The 9407-nt window shown below is 41.3% G+C and overlaps 1 protein-coding gene across 1 annotated transcript; it reads right to left on the bottom strand.

Annotated features, from left to right (window-relative positions):
• Positions 1 to 1618: 1618 nt before the first annotated feature.
• toporsa (topoisomerase I binding, arginine/serine-rich a) lies at positions 1619 to 8715 on the bottom strand. The gene is made up of 2 exons (XM_026171199.2): positions 8560 to 8715; positions 1619 to 4807 (listed from the first exon to the last, which is right to left on the bottom strand). The coding sequence occupies exon 2, from the start codon at positions 4802 to 4804 to the stop codon at positions 2405 to 2407; it is 2400 nt and encodes a 799-aa protein (XP_026026984.1). The 5' UTR covers positions 4805 to 4807; positions 8560 to 8715; the 3' UTR covers positions 1619 to 2404.
• Between the last annotated feature and the right edge of the window lie 692 nt (positions 8716 to 9407).

Below are 9407 nucleotides of genomic sequence, written 5' to 3'. Positions count from 1 at the left end.
TGAGCGCCTCTGTTTTTGGTAGTTTGCTGGTCTGGACCATTCAGGCGTATGTTAAAAAAGTCCCAGTCTTCATAGGAGTGAACGTCAAAGGCTACACCCAAGCTCAGAACATGCAGTGCTCGGAGAGATTATTTTAACTTCCTAAGACCTTCCATGGCATGCATTTTTAATTTCTCTTTGATATTTGGGCATACTGAGACCTGGTGAATGTAAAAACAAAGAATTACCTGATTTTTTTTTCTAAGAAAAATGAGAGCCATATATGAGGATATTCGTTTAAATTTTCGATAGAACAGTAGCAGTATAATGTCCTTGTAAGTGAATATCAGGGCCTTGTAGAGCAAAATTGAGTATTTTGGTCTAAATAACCCAAAATGTGATGTCCACATATGTGGACGCCAGGTCCTATGAAGTTAAAAAATCATCTACTTTTCTACAGGGACTACACTACACACTTAACTGCCATGTTAAAAGTTAAAGTTCATCAAGAGTAAAATTGGAAAAGGGATGAACAAGTATGGTTTGTTTGGAAGGGTTACCAGGAAAAAGCTTATTCTCTCTAAACCAAACATTTTAGCATAGTTTAGGTTTGCAACTTTAAAAAACACAACTTCTGAAACAACGTTTTTTGGACAGATGAGACCAAAGGGGAGATGTCTGACCATAATAATGTACAGTGACCTGTGTCGTGAAATCAAACATGGCATATGAGCACAAACACCTCATACCAAGTGTCAGTGGGGTGATGTAGGGGGTAATGATTTGGGCTTGTTCTGCAGCCACAGGACCTGGGCGCCTTGTAGTCATTGAGTTGACCATGAACTCCTCTGTTTACCAAAGTATTCTCAAGTCAAATGTGACCCCATCTGTCCAACATTTAAAGCCTGGATGAAATTTTGTTGTGAAGCAAGCCAGTGAGAACAGCAGCAAATCTACAACAGAATGGCTGAAAAAGAAAAGAATCAAGGTGTGCAAATTCCAGACCTCAACCTGACTGAAACGCTGTGGCAAACCACTAAGACACCAGTGTATAAATGAATGCATGCAAACCTCAAGGAACAAAGTGTGGGCCAAAATGATGAAGTCACACAGAAATATTACTCATTAGGTATGCTTAATATTTCCCATGACGGGAGAGTCCTGTGAAATTTTCCTTTTCACACAACTAAAAATACAAATAAACATGAATAACAAGCACCTGACAGAAATGCATAAAATAGTGTCCTGGATAAACTGTGATTTTAGAATGGTATTTATCCAACATTAGACGGTATAGTCACTATGTAAAGTAAGCTTGACTGCATAAACTAAAGTGTCATCAACAAATATATTCAATATTAACTAAATGAGATGTTATCACAAAATCAAATGGTTTTATGAAGTGTTACAGTGTTACTACATATGGCAATATAGTGATGCCATAGCATCTGATAAAGAAACACAAGAAACTTCAGGGGAACAATGATGTACCTGTGTGCCAGCTCTCATTGTTGAACTCCTGATTGTGTGGGAGGAGTTTGCAGACAAACAGAGATCTCATCTATTACATAGTAGGACAATTCAGTTCACCAGAATATTGTAGTCCACTCCATTTGAAGCTTGAGATGTAATATGGGGATTTTGTGTTTGAATACTTTATTTCTGTTTTGCATTATTATTTTACAACCCTTTAAAATAACACATACCTTAAGTACCTTCATAAAGGTTTTAATTGTTATCATTTTCTGTGGTTTACTGCATGTTTTCAGATTCATTACAAACATTTCACCACCAATTTTTTTTTTCTATAAATTGAATGTACTTTTACGTACATTCTCCATTCACATCTTGGATCTGCCCTGTTTTATACTGTTTGCTTGAGTTTGAAGCTGTAACGTAATACAGTAAAAAAAGGGGGGAAATACTGTGACTGGTAATTATGCTCTTTTTCTCTGACACACAATGAATCTTTACAATTTATTTAGAAATAAAATTCAATACAAATGAAGTTATTTTGAAATCAAAACATTATATTCTTTTGTCTCCAGATTATAGCCAACTGATGGCAGCACAAATTGTAATCAGCATTAACCCTGAGAGACCCTCAGCACATAATACAGAGTAAGAACTGACTCTTAAAAAACAAAAAACCAACAACAACAACAAAAAGACGACACTTCCAATATTATTCCATTTGTCTTACACATAGTAGCACATAACAGATATAAAAGCATTGTTTTAAATCAGGCCATGGAGGTCTAAAAAGGTCATCTTTCTCATTGTGCATACATCATACCATCAGTTTGTCAGTGTCCAATGTAATATCACTATAGCAAACATGTGATATGTGCTTTCACCCTACTGAACACTTGTGATTTAAAAAAAAAATGGTGGCAGCAGCTGAGGGTAAAAATCTGATATAGGATTACAACAGTGTATCTGCAGGGGTAGTGTCTACTGTGTCATCTGTCCTATCGTCTGCGGGCTTATCATTATTAGCATTAGTGGCCTGAGTGATACTGTCATTAGCAAATGAATCGCTGTCACTATCAATGGTAATGATAGTGGGTGAACGCTTCTCTGTGCGTTCGCTGCTCTTGTGCCTTTTGCTTTTCTTCTTGTGTTTCTTCTTTTTCTTATGGTGACGCCTGCCCCGCTCATGTGCCTTTTCCTCATTGAGGAGCTCCACACTGAGACTCCTGCTGGTCTTTCTAGACTTCTCTTTGGATTTTTTACGGTGCTTCTCTTTGCTTTTTTTCTTGTGTTTTCTTAATGCAGAGGAGTCACCATCTGCATGGGAGTTAAACGCTGTGGTACTGGAGGGGTCCTCTAAATGTCTTTTTTTGTACTTCCTCTTCCCACCAGGCTTGTCATAATGAGATTTCCTTCTGGCAGAAGGGGAGCGGCTGCTGGAATAAGTCCTGGATCGAGAGCGCCTCCTGTACCGTCTCCGTAAATCCTTGTCGCGGCTACTGGAGCGAGAGCGGAAACCTGAGCATCTGCGGCTGCTGTAATAGTACGAGTGCCTTTGTGTGTAATGGAGCCCGCTATCGTTTCTCTCTTGGCTGTAATGGCTATATGACTGGTAGGTGTAATCACTGTCCCTTTTATATCTGTCACACCTGGAGTAGTCTCTGCCATTTGAATAAGAATAACTTTTTTCAGTGGAATAAGTGCTCACACTGCTGTGGGAGATCACCGGGCTTCTGCTAGAGTGCCTCCGCTCTTTACTTCTTGACCTCCTCCTCCTATAGTGTCTGTCCTTTGATTTGTGCCTCTCCTTAGATCTCTCTTTGCTGTCAAATCTTCTACCCTGACCTTTTCTGTCTGACTTCTTATACGTCTTGCTTGATCTTTCTTTTGAACTTGAGTGGTGACGATCATCTGTGTCTACATTTTCTGATAGTCCAGCCCCACTACGATCACTGCTATGTAGAGTTGCAGGACTGCTACTGGTGAATCGAATGTGTTGAGGCTGAAGAGGCACTTCTTGAGTATCGTCAGCAGACCACTCAGAGTCAGAGGAAAGCTGAACCACCCGAGGAGTCCGATCTGCTGTTGGTTTAACAAAACCCACAATGACACAGTCATCACTGTCAGAGGATACACAGTCTTCATTATTGCGTTTGCCCTGAGTCAGGTCTGTTTGGTTATGAGGACTCATTTGCTGTGGTGACGCAAACTCTTGCGTCTCTTCTTCCAAACTACTGTCAGAGTCTGAGTCCAAGACTGACAGATGCTCTGTCCTGCCCTGCTCTGCTGTCGTAGAATACGACGGCCCAGGTGTCTCATCATCCCACAACGAGAGGCTCAAAGCAGATGTGGAGTCATCTGGGTTGTTCAACCCTGTAGAGTTGTCTTCATCCTCTGAGATAGCGATTATTGATGAGTTGGAGCTGCTGTCTTCATTTGAGGAAGGCGCCGGACAGTCGTAGACAGCGTGCTGATCATATGCCTCCATGTTGAAGGGGGACTTTGCGAAGCTGATGAACTCGTGCATAAAATGCTCTGCGTGACTGTGGAGGTAGTGCCTGAGCTCTTCCTGAATAGCTCCGTCTTCCATGTTATATCGTGTAATGTGTGACATGATGATATGTTGAACCATGTTGCCCAAAGAGCCATGGGTTCCATATAGCACATTCAGCTCTCTTTTCAACCAGGGGATCAGTCTGTGAAGGCAGGCTGGATTTCTTCTGTAAAACTCCGCTGAGGTGTCTCGGGAGCGGCCACCATCCTGAACATTTCGAACCCTCACCCCCCGTCGGTACAGCTCCCGTCTAAAGTTGATAATTTCTTGCTCTCGGACACTGGCCACCGCCCTGCCTTCCCTTGCAGCTCTCCTCTGGGTTGCCAGCCTCATCATCATGCGCCGCATGTAACGGTCTGGCCGCTGTTGGGAAGAATTTGTTGGGCCTTCAGATATTATACCAATGTCAGGAGCCAGAGACATCCTTCCTCTCAACTGTCGATGGGCTGCGGTGAGAGTTGTGCGGTATCTAAACCGCACTCCCTGAAAATAACCAAAAGAGCCATTGTCCACTGGCTGCAGGTCATAAGTCTTGAAGTCTTGCTCTGATTTTATACTGTGATAAATTGAATTAAACTGCTGTTTACACAGCGGACACTCTGCTTTGTTCTTGGACCACTCGAGAATGCAGCGGAAGCAGAACCTGTGCAAGCAGCGGTCAAGGCGGGAAATGTTGCTGAATGTGTCCAAGCAGATGGGGCACTTGGAGTCGGGTGACACCTCTGCAGATTTTGTTTCGGAGGACCTTTTTCTGCCATTTTTTTGGCTCAGTTGCAGGGCGAGCTTGACTGCTGACATGATCTGACATGATAACAAAAACACGTTGAAAATGAAAAATAGTTAAATACATTTACCCAAAAAAGGCATTCATGGAGCTCTAAACTTTACTAGTTTGACTTTATAATAAACACTGTTAGAGGACAAGAATGTAACTTTTATGCACTTGATTACACTGTGACTTATACAGATGTTATTGAGTGGCTCACTTTACATTATACATTGATAACATTTTCTGACACTGTGCGACTTCACTTGGTTTCTGTCAGGTTCAACATTGAAAACATTAAAGTTACAAATATATCTTCACACATATTGTAAACACCTTTTTTCAGCAGCCACAGGTGTTAGCAATGCCACTAATGAAGCTTCTGTTCTAGTCAGGCCAAAGCCTTAATCGATGTGATCAGTAACATCTGTGTTTACCTGCGGTGTTGGGGTAAAAATGGCTGCACTGAAAAAAGTTTTTTCAACATACAATTGTTAGCCACTTACGATGTCCCTAATCTTCACTTTTTCACAATATTGTCATTCATTTACATGTTTTAGAGATACCGTATTTTCACGACCATAAGGCGCACTTAAAAGTCTTAGATTTTCTTCAAAAAGTGCGGCGCGCCCTATAGCGTTGTAAGGAGGACGTAGTAGAGAACACCATGAGAACGTTAAAGGGTGAAGTGTGGGCATTGATCGTATATACCGGGACAATCGCACATACCTGTATAAAAGAACAGGTATGTGCATTATGCAGGACATCGTTGTTTTAACAACCCTGAAAATGGCAAAGAGACACGCTTACGAAGCACAGTTTAAACTGAAGGCCATCAGCTACGCGGAGGAACATGGAAATCGAGCAGCGGCGAGAGAATTTAAGATTAACGAATCGATGGTTCGCAAATGGAGGAAGCTGGAAAACAAGCTCCGGCAGGTCAAGAAAACGCAGCTGAGTTTCCGCGGACATAAGGCGAGGTGGCCCGAGTTGGAGGAAAGACTCGAGCGGTGGATCATCGAGCAAAGAGCGAGCGGGAGAAGCGTTTCGACGGTCACCATTCGGCTAAAAGCAGTTTCACTAGCTGAAGAGATGAACATTGAACATTTCCAAGGAGGTCCGTCTTGGTGCTTTCGTTTTATGAAACGGTGCCATTTTTCCATCCGGACCAGGACTACGGTAGCGCAGCAACTTCCAGCGGATTACCGGTATAAGGAAAAGCTGGCCATCTTCCGCTCCTACTGCAGCAAACACATCGGCGACAAAAACATCCAGCCCAGCCACATCACAAACATGGACGAGGTCCCGCTCACTTTTGACATCCCGGTGAGTCACACTGTGGAGAAGAAGGGGACCAGCACGGTAGCGATACGCACAACGGGGTATGAAAAGTCTTCTTTTACTGTTGTGCTTGGCTGCCATGCTAATGGACAGAAACTGCCACCTATGGTGATTTTTAAGCGAAAGACTTTGCCTAAAGAGAAGTTTCCAGCAGAAATCATCATTAAGGCAAATGAAAAGGGCTGGATGGATGAGGAAATGATGAAAGAGTGGCTGAGGGAGGTGTATGTAAGGAGACCAGGTGGTTTTTTCCACGCATCACCATCGCTGTTGATCTGTGACTCTATGCGTGCCCATCTCACAGCCGATGTGAAAAAACTTGTGAAGCAAATGAACTGTGAGCTTGCTGTCATTCCGGGAGGCCTGACAAAGGAACTCCAACCGCTGGGCATCGGTGTGAACCGCCCGTTCAAAGTAAGGCTGCGAGCTTGTGTTGTTGATGATGACGATTATTGGTAATAAAAATGTGAGTACCAAACTCAGTTTTGCTCCTGCTTTATTTTTAAATACGCACACTTGTATGCTTGTGTGTTGTTGATGATGACGATTACCGGCAATAGAAATGTGAGTAAGGTACCGAATTCAGGTTTGCTCCCGCTTTATTTTTAAATACGCATACGGTACTTGTATGCGCCCTATGGTCCAGTGCGCCTTATGTGTGTGTTAAATACAGTAAGGGCACACATAACTGAGACTGCACCTTTTAGCACAGTGCGCCTTATGGTCGTGAAAATACGGTAAAAGAGGTGGGGTGTTGTACTGGTCAGCATTATTTGTTTTCTCCTGTTCTATACGGTGTGGGACGGAGAGATTTCGCAGGTCTTTCCTCCCCACTGCTGTCAGACTCCATAATAAAGACTTTAACTGATCAAGCACACACATCCATACATATGCAATAATACTAAGTGCAATAATCCTTTCTGTCATCGTTGTATTTTTACTCAGTTGTATATAGTATTTGTATTTGTATTCTATTTTTATCTTATTGTATATTTATTTTATTTTATTCTACTGTATATAGTATTTTATTTTATTCTATTCTGTACAGTTGTGTACTGTATTTATTCTTATTGTATTCTAATTTTTGCCTCATAACTTTTGCACTGTCCACTTCCTGCTGTGACAAAACAAATTTCCCACGTGTGGGACTAATAAAGGTTATCTTATCTTATCTTATCCTCACATTGGCTAAAACGAACATTACAAAACACCACATGCATGTCTTCATTAAATGTAGTACAGAAACACTTAACTGCGGCCTCAATAACAAACTAATTGTGTTTTACATCTGTAATTCAGCTGTAAGTCATCATAGACCAGAACCCCCTACAAAGCAGGTGCTGAAGATTATCCATGTAACTTCAGGGCTAAATCTGGGTTTTCTGTACTATGAAAGCAGTTCACTTCTTTACCAGGGGAACATTGCTATAGTAACTTATACTGCAGACCTAACCAGTTCCAGAGCAAGATCAGAGATCACCTCCTCCTGACCAATCAATTCTCCAGAAAATAGTGTCATTATTTCTGGAGGACTATTCCAATTCAAACTCTGGTGCATGAAAAGTGGTGGGTCTACAATGTTAAAAGCATGTAAAGCATTTGTCTTTCCCTGATGACCATCACTAATAAATAATATAAATATCTCGCTATGGCGAGATACTCCTGTGGGGTCGTGAGGGGAAGAGTACACGATAAGGTTACTGTTTGTCTATTAATGAATTTGACTTAAGATAAGAACACCACGCACACAACTTTTTCTGCTTTATGTTCTGTAATATTCATTTTGTTGCCTATCATACAACATATACACACATGACGATGGCACATCTGTGGCAGGCTCATGTCTGAGCACTGATATACTGGTAGGGCTACATGTTATTATATTATACTAAAACGTTGGTTAAAAAACACTACAAACAACAGGAATGGGTGCTTGCTTGAGGATAACATGGCGAGCGATATTGTTAACAGTAATATTATTACAATTAGCCATTCGGAACAACTATTTATGAGCTACATGAGCGATAAAATACATATTACACAGCCCCTAAATGTCTTTCTTGGCCATCGATAATCTCGACAGACATGTCACAGAATAAAATCTATACACCGGAATGCCCCCAATAACCGTTTTCCCACTTTGTTTCTGTTTATCATTTTGTTAGCATAGCAACTACAACACTTGTGTTTCCTTTTGGAGAAGTTGAATAATATCTAGACACTGTAACTTAAAAATCGTCTTTAAGAGCTGTTACATATATAGTAACAAGCCCCTGGGGTATATGAAATGTTACATAAACACCAACGTGACTTAGCAAAACAATAAACAGTAGTTTGAGCACACATTGACCAGGTTAGCTCAAGTTAGCAGGCTAGCTACGGACGTTACAAAGCTTGGAACTCCGTGGCTACTCGGGACGTTCGAGAAAAGTTAAGTAATAATTACCTCTGAATCCTTCAGACAGCCACGAATGCGGTGACACCTGATTACTTCTCCCCTTATTGTGGAAACACATTAATTTCTATATGGCCATCAGTCCTGAAGCGGCTGTTGACAGAACTATGAACCCCCTTTTCTTCCATAACAGACCGTAAATTCAATGAGGAACTTCCGCTAACTTCCTTCACAATAAAAGTTCAATTTTCAGGCTTCGGGGGGGATGGGGAAATTAGCGCCCTTCACAATAATATCAAGCGCTATCGTCATATTTACAATTATATTCTTAGTGCCCTTTGCCTGTCAGCAAACCTATGCAAAAACATTTCGGAGAAGGATGACTTTCTTTAAAACTCATGCCATAAGTGCAGTAGATACACTTATGGATTAGATGCACTTATGGCGTGAATTTAGAAATCCTAGGTATCTTATTCTTCTTGAGTTATTGCATTCACATGATTTTCAGAAAACTTCACATGTGATCTTTAAGTTGAGGTCGAGGTTTTAAGTAAATACGCTTTTGGTATAAATTTGAAAATCCCAGGTGACATCTTTGTCACATTATCATGGTCACAAGGTTTTTTTTTTAAAGGCATCTTTCAAGTGTTCATCTGCACATGGCCATGTTTGCAAAAATGAACTCTGATCGACTGACTGCACAATTTAAAAAAAAAAAAAAAATTCTACTAAAACCGTCCAAAGACATGCAACTTGTGGGAATAGGTTGATTGGATAATCCAAATTGCCACTAGGTGTGAATGTGCAAGTGAATATGAGTGCGAATGGTTGTCTGTCCCTGTGTGTTGACCCTGCAACAGACTGGCGTCCTTTCCAGGGTGTACCCCGCCTCTCGCCCT

Source organism: Astatotilapia calliptera, chromosome 6 (genome assembly GCF_964374335.1).
Source record: "Astatotilapia calliptera chromosome 6, fAstCal68.1, whole genome shotgun sequence".
In the NCBI taxonomy this organism is placed as follows: Eukaryota; Metazoa; Chordata; class Actinopteri; order Cichliformes; family Cichlidae; genus Astatotilapia; species Astatotilapia calliptera.
This window is presented reverse-complemented; position numbering and strand designations above follow the sequence as displayed.

What these genes read in the sequence shown, in the direction of transcription:
- toporsa (XM_026171199.2), bottom strand. Translation starts at nt 4,804, where the DNA reads ATGTCAGCAGTCAAGCTCGCCCTGCAACTGAGCCAAAAAAATGGCAGA.